This window comes from Drosophila willistoni (assembly GCF_018902025.1).
Source record: "Drosophila willistoni isolate 14030-0811.24 chromosome XL unlocalized genomic scaffold, UCI_dwil_1.1 Seg142, whole genome shotgun sequence".
NCBI classification, from domain to species: Eukaryota; Metazoa; Arthropoda; class Insecta; order Diptera; family Drosophilidae; genus Drosophila; species Drosophila willistoni.
The window spans coordinates 3,094,311-3,112,682 of NW_025814053.1; the positions used below are offsets into that span (position 1 = coordinate 3,094,311).

Genomic DNA, 18,372 nt, shown 5'->3' on the forward strand with positions numbered 1-18,372 from the left:
GTACTCCAAGTTTCATTCGTGGCAAACGTTTTATGGTTATCAGGTAGAGTCAATAAAGTTTAAATTTTAAATCAATTTTAAGCAGCCAAGTTTAAGGTTTTCTACATGTGAAAGTATCGATATGTTATCGATAATAGCTAATTGCCATTTGGTGCTTAATGCCTTAAATAATATGCTAATACCAGAGGCCAAACTAATCTAAACTAAATCGCATACTGACGACTTGTCTAATTTTCCTTTGCTCTATTTTTTGCCTTAGCCTCAGCTAGTGAATTATTTTAGTGTCTAACTGATTTAATTGCAAATTTATTTCAGTGGGCAGTGCATTTCTCTCACACTCACTTATTTCAGCCCTCTGACTTTTTGGCTCTAATGAAAATTAAAAGGGTTTTTTGAGCCACACGCTAGCCGTAATGCGGAAATTAACAGATACAAGGATAAATGTGTATTCTGGTTGACTTGAGCTCTGGCTTGACCCATCTACTAACTACTAATTAGTGCATGTAGAATAGTCAAGGTTGTCCAATAAATTTAACTCGCTACTTTTTTACCGCAAAAAAAATCACGTTGAATTCCATGATTGACTATGCCTAAAGTTATAAATATTGTTAACTTAATATGGTTCAAATTCTGATGGACATATTGATTTTTAATTATTTCTGTCACTTTTGAAGTGGGGTTAATTTGCCGGGTATTGTATTTTGATTAATTTGTCGAACATTGGTGTTGAAATGTCGTAAAATGCAATTAGGTCAAATGTCATGTACAAAGTTAAATTAACCAGTTCGACGAATTGGGGCAGCCAGAGGCAACAAGACAACAGAATTACGTTATTCTCTGTGCCGTTTTTTGTTTTTGTGTTTTGTTCTCTGAATAAATAAAACAGAAAGAGAAATATTGTTAATTTTTATGCTTGATGACTTTTCTTGTTCTGTTATTTGTTGTTGTTATATTATGCATAAATATCAATAAGGCAATGAAGTGAATGGCAATCCTTTGTTTGGTCTTGCACTGAATGAGCACTAAGACTTGTTATACCATACACCCATAGGGTGAAATGGTATATTAAAGTCGCCAAAATGTATGTAACAGGCAGAAAGAAGCATCTTTGACCCCACAAAGTATATATATTCTTGATCAGGATCAACAAACGAGTTGATCTAGCCATGTCCGTCTGTCCGTCCGTATGAACACCTAGATCTCGGAGACTGTAAGAGCTAGAGCCACCAAATTTGGTATGTAGACTCGTGTAGTATGTAGAGTGATCAAGTTTATTTCAAATTTTTGCCACGCCCCTTTCCGCCTCCGCAATTTAAAAAAAGCGTTTATCTCAAAAACTATTCCAGCTAGAGACACCATATTTGGTATGTATATTCGCTTAGTAAATGCACACATTTTGTATGTATTAAAACGCCCTTTTCCGCCCCCGTAATTTGAAAAACTTGATTATCTCCCGTATTTTTTTACCTTATGCAATCAAACTTGGCATACTTAAATTTAATACTAATATCTAGCAAAATAAAAAATAAAAATTTGATCAAAATCGGACAAAAAACAGTCGAGTTATGCATATAAACGTTTTTCTTTAAGGCCGGAGTTGGCCGTTGGCTGGTGGGGGCGCTAGGGTGCTCGTATGATTGAGTGAGCGAGATACTAAGATATACTTGTAAGAAGCATGTGAAAATGCATTTGTTTAATAAAGTTGAAATATTTGCTTTACTGGTGTATGGTATACCTAAGTCGGCGAGACGACTTACTTACTTCATTTTCATTTTGAATTCGATTTGTCATCAAAATGAGGTAAACCCAAAGCAGGGGCCAAAGGAGTGAATCGAGATAATGTTGGTGGGAGAAGTAAAAAGGGAGCTGAGAGGAGTTAGGTCAGAGTAAAGCTGCATTCTGATAGGGCATGGGTCTGTTTCTGTTTCTGTTGCTTTAGTTACTGCTCATGGGAGCTTTTCATATAGAGACATTGACGTCACACACACACATGTATAAGTGTACACTGCATACGAAAAGTATGCAAATCGAGTGCAATTTGCATACAAAGTGCCGTCAAGAGAGACAACGATTGAGAGCGAGAAAAAAAAGGAACCGAGAAAGAAGAGCAGACACCGAATAAAAGTGAGAAATGCAATAGATGCAATGTCGTTGACATTTCCGACATTGTCTGGCTAGTTCAGCTCATTAAATAGAGTGAAGACAAAAGAAAAAGTAGACATGACTAAAAGATTATTAAAAATTATTATCTTGGCAAAGCTCTACCATCATGAAATTGGACAGTTTTCTTCAATAATTTAGTTGGTTAACAAATTTTAAGCAAAAGTTTTCTCAGTTTTAAATTGTTAAAATATTTATAAAACCATCTTTATATGAACTCTTTTATAAAAGTACCACAGAGTTGTATTTTTTCTTCTTGTAAAATGCCAAAGTCATTTTAATTGGCTTCAGAAAGTTTATCTTTTATATACACCTGGATATGCATTCTATATGTATGTATATTTGTATGTATGTGAAACTTGAATTCATTTCATTTCCATATTTATGGCATTTGGGAAATGTTTTCAAACTAAAATTATATTTCAGATTTGGAGAGTCCAAAAAAAATAAATAAAATCTGATTTTAACAAAACTAACTAACTTTGTCTGCCTCTTCAAAAAATGCCATAGGGAGGCCGACCAGATCTGCATACATTTTGCATGCACTGTGCACGTACATATGAATCTATATATATGTATGTATGTGAAGGATGTGAGCTTGTTTTTAAGTTTCTTTCTAAACATATAGAAAGTATAGTATATATGTATGTAACTATAGTATACAAAGAAACAAACAAAAATATATATTTGTGTGTATGTTTGTTTGTATGCATGTGTATGTTTACATATATTTACGACTATTTGTATACGTCACTTATTGTTGCTGCTGCCGAGAAGTTCTCATGTTGTTGCCGCTTTTGCTTTTTAGCCAACTTGTTTCTTGTTGCCTGACGTTTGCTCCGGCTTCCTTTTTCTTGCCTTTTCTTACTGTTTGCATACACTTGCTTAGGGCAGGGTATATCAACAATCGTTGGCACCAACTGACAGCTGGAGCTCAGTCAATTCGTTTGTTACCCTTTCGGTTTGCCTACTTTTGTATTCATTGAGTGGGTTCCACCTTTTTGTAGGGCATTTGAAAGTTGTCGTAATGTTGCTTGCATTATTTTTACTTTCCAGTTTATTTTTTTCTTTCATTTCTCTCCTTGTGGCATGTTTTGATTTCTTACACATTTTTGCCATTAAAATGCAGAAAATTTTCTTACACAAGGAAAAGAAAAAAAGAAATAAGGCAAGTAAAAGAGAAAGAAGGAAGAATCAGAAATTGTTCAACGGAACGGGAATTGTTCAGCGCTCTCTCTCGCTTTGTCCCTATATATGTATCTAGATATATATACAAACATACTTATATACCTACATACATAAAAGTGTGTTTCTACACATGTATAGGTTTATAAGGGCGGAAGTGGCTGTGTGTGAGTATTTTATGACTCAAACTCAAACTAACATGTTAATTATTTTTCCCATAAAGACGAAACGAAGGAAACTGGCAAAAGTGGAAAATGAAATGTTTATATTTATAAGATGAAAATTGGGAAATTTTTATGCACATTTCGCCTTTTTTTCTTCTGTTATTTTTCTGGTCTGTTTCAAACAGACAAAATAAAAATTAGAACGAAGAAAAATAAGCTCACGAAAAATGCTTCGACCTTTAGATGAAGTGTGAAAAGTTTCATTTTAACTACCTAACGATAGAGTTATGTTAAGTGCTTTCTAACCTAAAGTCGTTTAGAGATGTGCATAAGATACTCTCGACAAGATGAGAATTTCTTCTAACAAAATTTTTAATTATTTTGAAAAGTACGTATAGTTTAAAGTTTTAAATATCTATATATATTTACATATACAGATGTATATTGTATTCACTTTCGAAGGTTGTCTTTATACGAAAAATACAATTCTGACATAACAATCCTAGAGTCTGATGAAAGAAGAACATAGTTGTTCGTAAAATGGAGCAATGCAGATAATAAAACAATAAACTTCGAACTTTTTTAAATAGAAAGTTAGTTGGCTATGCATATATTTCTATTGTTCTCCTACAAACTGACTTCACTTTGGCGGATAATTGAAAAATCCGCGATACTAAATGCGAATTTACCTAAGGCAAAATTAAATCATTGTGTTAAATGGTTTGACTGATTGTTTGAATTTAGAGAAGGATTCAAATGTTAAGCAATTCAATGATAACACACACACACACACACACATACAGGCACACATTGTGCTTCTACACAATGGAATAAGGGGAGGTAAGGGGAGGGAAAGGAGAGGCGATTGGTCAAAAGGCTAAGTCCTCGATTAACATAAGTTGCCCGTGCTTTAAGCATTTGAAAGCTCAAGAACAATGCAATTTTCTCTAGGGCTAAAGGGAAGTGTTAGGGGGTTCAACTTACCCGTTGTCCAGCGTAAACATGTTAATCTGCAAAAAAATAATAGAAATATTACAAAACATTACACAAATGAATATATGTATTTATAAATATATATGTATATATATGTACATATAAGCGATATATGTACATATAATGCGCATTTCATGTGTGCATTGGTTGGGCTAAAATGTTTCCTTTCCTTTCATTTTCGATACCCTGTATCCACCGCAGAGATGGTAGATAACGATCGACAAATTGTGATAAGCAAAAGAAGTAAGAAAAGAAACTATAGAATTCAACATTTATTCGTTAGTCTTTTTTATTTGACATGGTTAGATATAAAATCTGGTATATCTTCTATATGTTCTATATCTTCATTTCTTCGGGCTAAACTCCCACATCTTAACATTGGCAACGTTGAAATGAACTAAACAGGGTATTATTAATAGATACTTATTATCCGTTTGTTTTATTTATAGGCTAATCATACAGAATATTACAGGGTATTTCTTATATCGGCTACTTCCCCCTTTGATGGCGTTCATCGACTGGGCTTTTTCTTTATCCACATATTGTTTTTGTTGGTTTCTTCTTTTTTTTTTTTTTGTTCAGTTTTTCAGTTGAACAATTGCGAAAATTGTAATAAATGTGGGTAGTAGAGGGATGTGAATGGTACGCGGAGTCGAAGGGTGCTGCTGTTGGCTCTGGGCAAATTGATGTTGGCTTTATAATCAAAAAAAAAAAAAAAACACAAAAAAAGAATTCAATTCTCACCCAAAAAGGATAAAATCGCACGAAATTTGTTACTCAACTTGGCGGCATTTGGGGTATTTGAATGTTTTATGGTTTCAAACTGGAAATAAAATTCATAAAATCGACAGGCATTTTGGGGGGCGTTTGTGCCACGGATAATGGCGAGAGGGAGGGGGCGTGACTCTGTGTTACAATCAAACAATAAATCTTCTTTTTTATATCAGTGTGTATGTGTGTTATTTTATATATATGTATGTAGACATTTATTTTTTTTTTCTTTTTTTTTTCTCTTGGTTCTCCCAAACAGTAAGCTCATTTAGATTTATATACCCCGCTGCCTCTCAAACTGTTTTGTGGAGTATTTCCCATTTGCCCCTCTCATCTGGGTGCGTTGTGTGTGTGTGTGTGTGTGTATAAAACTGAAAAACTTTTCTGATTCCCATTTTGTGTGTTTTTTTTTTATTTTTGGTTTTGCATTTAACTTTTTATGCTTATTTTTATTATCATTTTTTTTTTGTTTGTGCACTCGAAGTGATTTGAAATATTATTTCAGTCAGTTTCATTGGAGTTTATATTCGATTTTACGCTGTGCGTATCCCTGACATGACTTTAGCTTTATCTTTATCTCTGGCTTTAATTTTATCAGTTTCTATATATAGCTTAACGTTGAGATTGTCGCATTGATAATGAGCTAAATATATCAAAGTTAAGCCTTAGCAATGGGCCATTTGTCAGCCATGAGGAAGTTAACTTAAGTCCAAATGAGAGAACTTATTTGAAACAATTGCACATCATGTGAAAAGCCTTAAGAAATTAAATATTGGCAAATGATCAGGTAATGCTTAACTGATTTTATAGATTTATGTTTAATTTGATGCACAAAATTGATACAAAAAAAAAAGATTGGCTTTCATTTTCATATTGAACACAAATGCAAAACGATTGCCATGTATAGATACATATATCTCTCATTTTCATTCCAAGTATCCGTGTCCCTGCTATGGTACTTTCTTGTCAAAACAATATCCATGGTTATGGTAAAATATTTGCATATTTGAAAAGGGAATAGGGTCAAGTTACATGTTTGAAATTTCACCAAAATCGTGAACATAAACAAAAAAGATGAGCGATTGGCATTTGTACATGCATTGCATTTTGCCATGGCAACTTAATCCACGTTTTGTTCCGTCTAATAGTATAATTCACATTGACAAATTATCGATAAATTTTTACAAAATAAACGAACAAATGAGCGAGCGAGCGGACAAATAAACGAATGAACGAACTAACGGATAAACAACATGACATGTCAGTGGAAGGAAGGGTAAAGAGTAATGGTGTAAGCTTTGTCTAACTATAAATGGGAAAAATGAAAATGAAATGCAACAACTGCAACGATAAGAACAGAGCGACAGAGCCAAATGCATGGACAGCAAACTAGCGAGAAGATAAAAGCCAACAGCAATGCTCCAAAGGCTAAAGCCAATAACGAAGGAAACGATGCCAACAATATCGACAAGGAACACACACAATACGAATACATATATGTGTGTATATGTATGTATATATAAATGCATGGACTTTGAGGTATACGCAAAAAAAAAGACAGAAAGAAAGAAAAGAATGCAGTAGAGCCAACGGAAATCCCTCTTAACTCAAACCAAATGAAAAGTTGGCGCCCAACGTGGGGCAACGGAAGGTTAATACTTATTGTCAGGTAGATGTACGAGTTTATTCAGTACGCCTGTGTGTTACAACATATAAACGCCATGTTGTACCATTTATTTACGCTATATCAGCGATTTCTCTATATAAAAGAATAACCAACAAACGGACAAACAACAAACAAACAAACGCATTGCCTGGCTTATACGTAGGTAAACATACCTACATGCTTATATCCATGTATATATATAGATGTGAGTGTGTGTGTGTGTAGTAATAAAAACAATTCCATGAATGTGCAAATGCCATTTGATACGAATGCGAAACAAATATAGAAAAAGCTGATACGCCAACTATAATAAAATGCTGTAAAAATATGTGTACATATATTCCTCTATCGGTGTGTGCGTGTGTCTGTTGTGTTGTTTATGGAGCTAATGATAGCAACTGCATGGGGCAAATGGCCTTTGGATCTCCATTGTTGAACTTAGCACCTTCAATATTCCGTTTCTATGTCAAAGGTCGTAGAGGAGCTGAGACTAAGCTCTCGATATCCGTTTAGGGGCTCAACAACTAATTTAATATCAATTTGATGGGATATTATTATTTATTTTCATACACCATTTTTGGTTTAGGAAATTGCAGAAAGCTCTCTACACCTCTTTGGTTCACTCAGGTTCACAAATCACTTGAGCCTCCATCGAGAAATATTTAAGGATCTGAGATTAATGCCAAGGATAAAACAAATGCCTTTCCGAACTCTTTCATCCTTGGTGTTCAACGGGAGCGTCCATTGGAAGAAACATATGTATTCAATTTTAGTTTGATGAGAATTTCTAAATAAGAACAACCTGTGTACATCTACGTTCAGGTCAACAAGCAGCTCACATGCTGTTTACAAGTTTGCTAAGATAACTTTTCGATGGATTGACTCTTATTTATGGCCACGCGCGTGCAGTATATTCAAGGACCATGGACAAATATTGCGGATATGTTGTCCACTTCTGTTGGCTAACAGAAAGGTAGCTTCTTGAAGTGAAATATGAATATTAAAGCAACACGAACATGAGAACGTTTCAAATAAATAAGAGGCCATTGAGACGTACAATGGAGGAGTCAAGAACAAAAAAAGTGGCTCAAACCAAAGTTGAGCCAAGTCTAAGAAAAAGGATCAAAGGCAGGAGAAGAGAATGCGAGGAGGAGAGTGAGAGAACTGCTCTTAGCCCTAATATAATTATAGGCATGAGTGAACAATGTGGAGAAGCAGAAGGCGGAGCAGCAGGAGGGAGAGGCACACCATGAAGGAGAAGACGAGCCATCAGAGAACGGCGGAGATGGAGCTGAAAGCGGAGCATCTCTCGCCACTTATTCACTCAACAACAAGAGCAACAACAAGAGCAACAACAAAAGTGACAAACAGGTGTAAAAATTGTTGAAAAGCTGTCTTGAAAAAAAGGAAGAGAAAAGAAAAAGAAAAACGGGAAAAAATTAATGGCAAGGACCCTGGCTTTTCACTTAAAATTATTAAATTCCAGCACGGCGATTAAGTATGAGCCGAAAGCAAAAAAAAAAAAAAACATAGACGAACCAAGGAAAAAATACAGCACAAAGACGTGAAGAAAAGAAAAAACATGAGAGAAAAAAGAGCAGGCGTCATCACCCACACAAAACAAATATTATTAAAGAGGAGCACAGCCGGAAGAAGTGCAAATGAAATTTGACAGGAAGTTTGGGAAAACCCCTGAGAAAAAAAGAGACAGGAATGATAAGAACAGAAGATATAGCCAGAGACAGACACAGCGTGGGAGAGTCAGTGTGAGAGAGAGAGAGAGAAAGAAAAACTGAGACGGCTTACCACAGGCCGAAAAAAGAAAAACAAAGAAAGAAAAAAACACAGACACCATACCGAAAGCCACTGGGAAAACTGTGTGTTATACGTGTGTTTGGGTCCTCTGAGCTGCTGTCAACGGTCCGCTTTTGCCCCCTCCCTTATTTCTTTATCACACGCTTCACTCTGTCCCCATTGTCTACGCACCGGACCCCCTGAGAGCACTTCTTCCCGAGGGGGACATGTGGTGTGGGCAGTCCGTTTAGGCACAACAACCTGGTCCTGGAGCTTAGAAATGTCACAACTGATTGTTGCCAGATTCAAGAGAGTGTCGAGCAAGCGAGTGGTTGGGCCGCCGATTAGGCCAGCTCGTTTGCCGCTTGGTAATGCGGCGAAGTGACAATTTTTTCAATTGGGCTGTAGCTACTGCTAATGATAATTAGATATTGGATTGGAGCACAACTAGAAGTGTGGCTGCATATTCGCAACAACGGAACGACAAAAGGCAACTACTAATATCGCCACACAGTTGTCATGTCGACACATTTTGAATGATTTATGAAATTGATTCTCTGTTTTTTAGTACACTCCTTCAATCCGTCACGACGTCACTCCAGACACCCACAACCATGTCAAACACTTGATAGCCATGCAATATTCCGGCTAAAAGCGAACAGCATTGACAGTCAAGGAGAGAGTGTACTATGTGTGCAACATGATCTAATCCTATACATATCAACGAGGTTTGTCTAGAAAGTAGAAAATGACATTCCATTCAGCTTGTTTACTTCGATATTTTGGTATTAATTCGTTGCTTGAAAAAGGGCCAAGGCAACCACAGGAAAATTCCACTTATTTGACAAGGCTTTCTTCACAGTTTTCTTCACCATGAGCCTTTGTTAGACTGCCTGCAGTCAGATTAACTGTTGGAACACACCTCGTATTTGCAAGGCTTTCATTTTTTTGGTTTTTTCTCTTCTTCTGTTTTTTAGGCAGTTGGCAAAGTGTGCACATGTTGTATAGTTGCTCGATTGCTTACTTTGAAGCCAACTTGGCAGGTTTTGCACCTACATACATAGATGTTAGTAGTGACAATAATAAAACAACACACTGAGAACAAACGGAAACTTAACATAACGGGACCGTTCGCATAATAACAAACCATTTTGGAAACATGGGAAACATTTGATTGGTTTCAAAAATACAAAATGTAGTAAATATTTACTTAAGCTACTCGGGCCCAAAACAGTCATAAATTTGGTATCAAACGAAAGTGAAAAAGCAAGACCTCGGCTGCACCTTGGCGATTTATTTCCTAGTTTTTGTGTAATTACCAGAAGAATGATTTTATTTTTAGCGGGATTATGGCTAAAAGTAGCTGTTTCCGGTTGAATTTTCCTTGACACAAATTGTAATTCAAAGCAAAATATTCGGCTGCCAGAGCAGTTCAAACACAGCGCCAATGAAAAAAACAACAGACTGGCAACGCTATAATCCATAAACAATAACGTTTGCCAACACTAAATCTAGCTTTCTTATCTGTTGGAACTTAGCATACAGTTTTCCCTTTTAATCTTCTTCCTTTTATTAAGAGATAATTTCATGCAAATTCGTTGACTCTTACATTTTTTCAATGTCCCTCAAAATCGAATATGCTGAGGTTTCAATCTCGATTCCCCGCCCCTAAAATGGGCAACTGATTTCGATTTGATATATGTTTATATATTAAAGATAAATAATTATGTATATTTATGCAGTTTTTTAGTGAGAACAATTTCTGTGGAAGACGCGTAAACAATAAATAGTGTTTCAATACAAATGGCGGCGTCTGGACGAGAGTATACAATTTCATGACTCAATCGTATGGTCTCACACAAATCAAATTGTTAGAGTGAGAGAGATAGAGATAGAGAGAAAGGGGGGATAGCAAAAAAGGGATGGAGAGCATTTGAGTATTTAAGAAATTTGATTGGAAGTAGGCTGTGGAGTTTGAGTCAAAAAGCAAAGTCAAAGTCAGAGCTATACAGGGTAGGGGGATAGCATTTGCTTGCTTCAGCTCGTACCTGGCAGTTGTTCTCGAAATTAACAGAAAAAACAAATAAAAAAATAAAAAAAAAAAATGGAATCAACAAATACCGAGATATGGCACGGGAGCCTAATTAAAAGAGCTGGAAGTGAAACTAGTAAGTTTGTCATTTAATATCCCAATACCTATATACCCATAATTATATTTATTACATACATATAATATATACATAGCAAAAGCGGTGCCAATTGAGAGTCCAAAGAAAAGCAAACGAAATGCCTCGTCATTTAGTGGAGAATGCAAGACCAGGCGTCATCAAATGGACAAAGAACTCAAGGAACCGATTGCGGAAGATTTGGAAGAGAGTTCTGTCATTAAGTTGCCCAGTATGCCAGTGTTGGCCGAAGCTGATTCTATGCAAGACAATTTTTTGGAAATGCGGGTAAAACGCAAATCCAAAAAGTCGAAAAAATCTAAAAAACACTCAAAGCGGGACAAGACTCCAGAGAAGGGGCAACTGGACGAGGTGATTGATCCGATCGACACGGAGGCCGAAATAGTGCAAGTTGATACAAAGGAAGAGGATGAGTCAAATGTCCAACAGTTCCAAGACATTGTGAGAAATACACTAATCGCTGTGTCCAACTCTTTGGATGACGTGGAGCAGATTCCAAATGATGCACATCATTTGGTTTCAGAAAAGAGAAAACCCCGACATCATCATCATCATCACCACCACCAGCATCTCCATCAGCATCTCCAAAACCATCAACACCAACACCAACACCACCACCATCACCATCATCATCGTCACAAGCATCATCATCATCACCATCAGCATCACCAGCATCATCAGCACCATCATGGAGATGACTTCACAATGAATGGAAACCTGGTCCACACTACTCTTCCATCATCTTCGTCCACATTATTCTCTTCAACTACAATGGCGAATAATTCGAAATCACCACATTGCTTCAATCAAAAGAAACGAATCCTGGAGCAATGGCGTCGGGAGCATTCACAACCCTTGCAGGAACAGCAGGAACAAGAGCAGCAACAACAAGTACCTTCCGATAGTGACTAGGAGATTTGAAGGTCTTTTTTTTTTGTTTCGATTCTATGTATATAGATAAATATATACCTATACATTTATATATTATTTATATGTATACCTATATATTTATCTATATTTATCTATACACATTTACATCAAAATACATGAAAAAAACAACAATCGGCAGAATTTTCCAAGAATTTAAAAGCATTTATCAAGTGTATTAACTGTAACTGGTACCAAATAATAATTTGCATTAATTAAATATGTGTGCGGTTTCAAAAAGTCTTAAAGCAAATACTGAGAAAGCTCAACCAGCGCCTAAGCCAAAGCAATATACACGGAGAGGGAGAGGGTATCCTAGCCATGGATCTATTGGTCTATGTGTAAATCTCTTGAACTTTAATAACACCACGTGCTACAAGACGGTTAGTTATGGTACTTGGATGGATGACAGGCTGCAATTATCTGTCAACCTATTTAACTACCGAGTTTCTTTTATACACGAGTCAACCAAAGTATGCATTAATTTTATTCTACTCTCCTCGATTTCAAGCCATAATAACAAAAATTCTTTCTGATTTCGATTGTCTGATAACAGCAAAGAAGAAAGAGACAAAAAGGAGACCACAGGGAGTAAAAGGGGTCGCCAGAGAGAGAGAGAGAAAGAGAGGCAAGGAACAGAACAAGAAATGACAAAATAAAAGTCAACACACAAAAAGAAAAACAACAACATTAAAACGCAAGGGCTCAAGTGGAAGTTGACTATGGATTATACCTTTGGGGGCAAAATGGAAAAGTAGAAAAATTTTAGCAATCAAATCACTAGGTATCAATTTGAGGCTTAAGACCATATATATAACTCGAATTTATCGCCCCAATATTTATATACCAATTACTCCATAAAATCAATTTTGAAATGTCGATTCCAAAGTCCTACCATTCTAATGCATGGGTCACACTATTCGAAAACCAGTGTTCATTTAGAAAAGTTAATCGAGAGAAATCCTAATATATAATCGAATCGATTAAAGGGGTGCACTGAGAGTTGACTAATTTGAAATCTAGTCAAGTCTAGTTATTTCTTCTTTTTTCAAACTTTTAGTACCAAGCACCTATAGGGTGAAATGGTATTAAAGTCGCCAAAATGTAGGTAACAGGCAGAAGGAAGCTTTTCCGACCTCATAAAGTATATTTATCCTTGATCAGTATTAACAGCCCAGTTGATCTAGCCATGTTCGTCCGTCCGTATGTATGTATATTAGGCGGTCCATAAGAGCGGAAGTGACCGTAGTCTAGTGCAGAGCCCGGCACTCATATCCCCCGGGGGACGAACACGTTCGGCACCTCGTATGCGTGTAACCGAACGGCTGCCGAAGTCCTCACACAGAGGATGAGGGTTGATTTAGTTTCCCTCAGCATTTCGACGCAAGCAGATCTATGTCGCTTTGTTGAGAAAACACACATGAAAAAATTGATCGCTGCTTTGTTTTCTCTATCTTTTTCTTGCATAAGATTATTTGCTGCACTCGTTTTCTTGATTCGAGGCAGAATTTGATGAAGTTTAATTTTGCGCAGTGTAAAGCAACATACGAATACAAGCAAGTGCACACATACAACTAAACTTTTTTAGCGCTCTCTTTGTGCCGGGCCCTGGTCTAGTGGCTAGAGTACACGTGCGTTTGTAGGAGTGAGCGATGGAGGCATGTAAAAAGAATTTAATAGACATACATTTTGGTCACTTGGTGCATGGTATACCAAAGTCGGCGAGACGACTTACTTACTTCATTTTTCATTGTGTTGCACTTTGTGTAATCGCAAATTGACGAAATGGCATCGAATGAACGAATAACTGTTCCAATTTCAATTCCAATTAAATGCACAACGGAATCAAATACGTAAAACGAAATCAGAAAAGGAATTCACAGAAACAACAACAAAGACAAAAAGAAAAGCCATGGGAGTAAAAAATGATGGAGAGTAGAACCCAATTGCAACTAAAATGAAAGCGCAGAGAATGGTGGATGGAGGGCGCCGTAAGGTTGGGAATGGCGGTAAGGGGCAAGGGCAAAAAACAAAAAAAATCAAAATCGAAAACGAGGTGGGAGGAGACAATTTAATGCCGGAAATAGTTTTTCCAAGCTATGCCTATAGGCTACAGGCGTTTCTGCTTTGCTTTGCTTTCGATTTGTCTGAGCGTTTGAGGGTCTCGATGTTGTGTTGTCTGTTCGTTTGTCTGTCTGACTGCAAATAAATTTACTAATAAAATGCCAAAAATTTCTTGCCAGGGCACAAAAAGGGAAAAAAGGTTCTGATCTGTTGAGTTCTGTGACGGGTGGAACGACGACAACAACGGCGCGCGGAGGTGAAAAAGGGCCAGAAAACATTTTTGTAATGAACATATTTTAAATGCATGCCACGCACCAAACAAGCAACCAGTTGGGCTCCTTCATCGTATCCTTTTTCAGCTAGAATAACAACAACAAAAATAATTTGAGCCCCGTGTGCCATGCCAAACGCCCCTCATCATCGTCATCGCATGACTCTGCCGACCGTTTAAATAAATCTGAAAATGAGCGTAATTTAGGCATTCTGACCTTGATAACTTTGCTTCTACAATAATTTGGGTAGACATGAAAACATTTCATGTGTATGAGTGTGTGTGTGTGTGTGTGTGAGACTTGACTTGAGATAGGGTTTGCCAGGCATGACAAGGTCATTCGACCGATTGATGTGATGTGGGATAGTTGTATATTAAAGTGAAAAAGGACCAGATAAACGGTCATTCATTTCATTTGCTTAAAGCCTCAACTTTTAAATTTGCCTAATGAAAGCAATCATATAGTAACTATATATACATACCTACATATATATAGTAAATATACATATACTGTATTCTTCAAGACACTATATACATACATAAGTACATCAGATGCATCTTTTAATAAGTTTCTTTGTTACGGAATTCCTCTTATACATCCTTGAAGATAGATGAATTGCTTCAGAAAGTAAAAATATTTAAAAACTGTCAAACATGGTCTATTAAGGAAACAAGAGAAACGATCAAAACAATCCTGTCCGAGTTGATGAATTTTTATACCCTTGCAGAGGGTATTATAAAATTGGTCAGATGTTTGTAACGCACAGAAGGAGACGTTTCCGACCCCATAAAGTATATATATTGTTGATCAGCATGAGAAGCTAAGTCGATATAGCCATGTCCGTCTGTCCGTCTGACCGTCTGTCCGTCGGTGCGTACGCGTTTTACTCAGCCATCTTAAGAGCTATCGGGATGAAATTTTTTTTGGGAGCTTTTTTTTACCCGGGTGTAAAGTATGAAAATCTTTGGGATCGGACCACTATATCATATAGCTCTAGAAGAAACATTTTTGCAAAAATTGGAGTATCCCCATGAAATTTACCAATATGATAGTAATAGATATAAAATCTCAGATCCCAAAATTTGAATCTGATCCGATAAATAGAACACAAGTTACAGTCAATATAAATCGGTTCAAACGCTGCCGGCAGCGCTGCTTGCTGCCTACTACTGCCATCATCAAATCAACAGAGCACACGCATACACACACAGACGCAACGCTACATGAACTGTATGTGTATGCGTGCCGTGCTTTGCTTAGAAAATGATGGAAGAAGAAAAACTTGTGGTAAAAAGAGAAATAATATTTTGTGTATTGATGAATTGAGTTGCAGGGAAAGAAATTTCAAAAAGGAAAAATATTATTGCCAAGTATACTGCAAGGGTATATAAACTTCGGCATAGCCGAAGTTAGCTTCTTTGATATTTTATATACATATGCTATGTCTGATGATTAAAAATAAGATGCTAATTTGAATTCTAGAGAAAGAGACCACTTTTCTATGTAAGAGATGGAATGTAGAGATGGAGAATGTACTTCATTCCCAATTTTAAGTTGAATTTCAATGAATTGCAACGGCCTTTAGGTTTATTGCTATCAACCATTATTCATTGGGTATCGAAACCATTGTTAAAATGGTTCATTTTGGCATAAAAAAAGCTAAAACAAAGCTTTTTCAGTTTATACTTTTCTTTGTACATATTAAATGAAAAAGAACAAAGAATTTAAAAAAATTATAAAAACTATACAAATTTATTCCTTAACTGAATTTCATTTCAAAATGATCATACATTAAATTTCGTTCAGAGATCCATTTTTATAAAAATGATGTCAAATTAATATTTAACATAATGATCTTAGATCTTTACTTCTAAATATTAGACAGAAATCCATTTTCGGTTTTCAACGAGCTTATTCCCTCTGCAGAATAAAATTCGAACTTCATGGAACGACAAGTTTGTCAGTTTTTGAAGACGAAATATCCATTGAAGAGAAATATAAGTTATACCAGTGACCTATTCACTAAATAATAAAAAAAGTCAAATATGGAAAAAATAATTCGATACTTCCACTCTCAATAAAGCGGCGATATATCGAAATCGACAAAAATCAATTGATATATCGGAAAAATATAAAAACTATCGATGGTTTCCCAGCTCTAATATGACTCAACAAACTTACTTGTCGTCTAGTTGGCCAGAATTCTACTGCTCATTGTTTTAACAACTCAACAATAATTTTAAAGACAACATCTTATTCAAAATCGAAATATTCCATAATTATTATAATGGATGATCAAAGCGATCATAGTTCGGCTGATCTTTATGTAGAAGAAGACGAGGAGGAAGCCAACGCTACCGGCACTACTCAGGACACTGAGGTCCCGCAGCCTTCAAGTTCGACTAACCAGATGAATGAGAAGACAGAGGAGGAGAAATTAAAGGCAATGGAAATTTTGGATGATATACCGACTTGCAGTAAGTACTGCCAGCCGAGCAACAAACGATTTGTCGTTAAGAAATGGAATGCTGTAGCACTGTGGGCCTGGGATATAGCCGTGGATAATTGCGCCATTTGCCGCAATCACATAATGGACTTGTGCATCGAGTGTCAGGCAACTCAGAATTTAAATTCCTTTGATGAATGCACCGTGGCCTGGGGCATGTGCAATCATGCCTTTCATTTCCATTGCATCTCGCGTTGGCTGAAGACGCGACATGTCTGCCCATTGGACAATCGCGAATGGGAGTTTCAGAAATATGGACGTTAAAACATCAATCAATCAAAAAACATAGTTATACACTTGGATTTCCACCTCCCCCCCACCACCATATATGTGTATAATCGATCCCCACAAAAATAAAAAACATAAAAAACATTTTTATATTTCTTATATCCCTTTTATAAATGTTATTATCCTTTGCTTATTTTTCTATTCTAAAGAAAGGCGACAACCTTACGGGCATAAATTAATATAAAGCTTAAAATGAAATACAAAATATTTATAACCAGAAATTCAGTTTGCCCTTAAGGATAAGAAAAGAAGAGTGTCAAAGTAAGAATAGACAGACGTAGAGGAAGACGAATGCAAAAATTTAAAATGGAAAATTATTGAAGGAATTGGTAATACACTTGCCAAAAAAGGGTACACAAAATTTACTCAAAAGTTGTTTTATCCAGTGTGAATTCTTATTCTTTTTTGGGTCTTGCCAAATTGTTCTTGCTATAAGCTGTGTCGAATGAGTATACAGATTGAGATTACAAGATATTATTTATATACATTAGGGGATGTAATAAATAATTTATGTAAAATCAATTTCCTAAGAAATCAAACAATCGGAAGGGTATTTGCGAAACCGATGTGCTGAATCTTTTCCATTTCATTTTGTTTGGCCAGTGTCATTTTCAAGTTTTTTGAAGTTTTTTCTTGAAGCAATTAAAAGTCCAGCTAAAAAGAAAATCTATAGACAGAAAAACTTACCAATTATTTGCTTGCAAAATTTTCCTTCTCTTCGGTTTTTCTTTAATTTTCGTTTTTCTTCTATTTCTTCTCGCTTTTGTTGCTGTCTTTTTCTTTGAACTTTGACAACGACAGCGACAAGGATAAGGCAAGGACCCTGCAAGAAAATGGCAAAATATATTTTTTAATAAAAACTTAAAAAAAAAGAAAAGAAGCAGAAAACAGGGAAATTGGCATTAAATTGCAATTGGCAAATTGCGTTTTATTGCGAGTGTTTTTAATTAGCTTTGCTGATATTCGATTGAAGTCAAATGGCGAGCCGTTAAGCAGCCAAAAACCCAAAAGCAACCGAAGACCCATAACAATAACCATTAACAAAATGTTTGCCTCCCATCTCGCCACCTCGAGCTCCTTCTTTTGTTCGGTTGTGTTGTCCTCAATGGACAATTAGTCCCTTGGTCTCTCTCTCTCTCTTTCCCTCTCTTTCTCTATTGTGTAGTTTTTCACAGTTTAAAGATCAAAACATTTATTTCAGCTTTCCATTTGACTGAATGTAAAAAGAATGATACGAAATTCTAATGAGTCCAGAGGGTCCTTTCTTAAGTTCCGTCATATCAATTGCAATGTATGTAAATCTATTGGCTCTCACTAACCGAACGATTGATGATTGCATGGTTATGTCTTCCCATTCATCAAGAGCTTTTTATGCCATGCACATATATGTAGGATG

The 18,372-nt window shown here is 36.2% G+C and overlaps 2 protein-coding genes across 2 annotated transcripts in view; one reads left to right on the forward strand and one right to left on the reverse strand.

Moving 5' to 3' along the window:
- The window catches only part of LOC6652805, a 44,467-nt gene that overhangs the window by 15,744 nt on the left and 10,351 nt on the right, over positions 1-18,372 (reverse strand). The window contains exons 2-3 of the mRNA XM_002075411.4: positions 17,664-17,799; positions 4,494-4,519 (exon numbers count right to left, since the gene is read on the reverse strand). The gene's annotated coding sequence lies outside the window, so the exon portion shown is untranslated. The remainder of the gene's footprint in view (positions 1-4,493; positions 4,520-17,663; positions 17,800-18,372) is intronic.
- On the forward strand, positions 16,371-17,060 carry LOC6652807 (RING-box protein 1). Its single transcript, XM_002075413.3, has one exon. It carries the CDS (start codon positions 16,470-16,472, stop codon positions 16,950-16,952), a length of 483 nt encoding a protein of 160 aa, XP_002075449.1. The 5' UTR covers positions 16,371-16,469; the 3' UTR covers positions 16,953-17,060.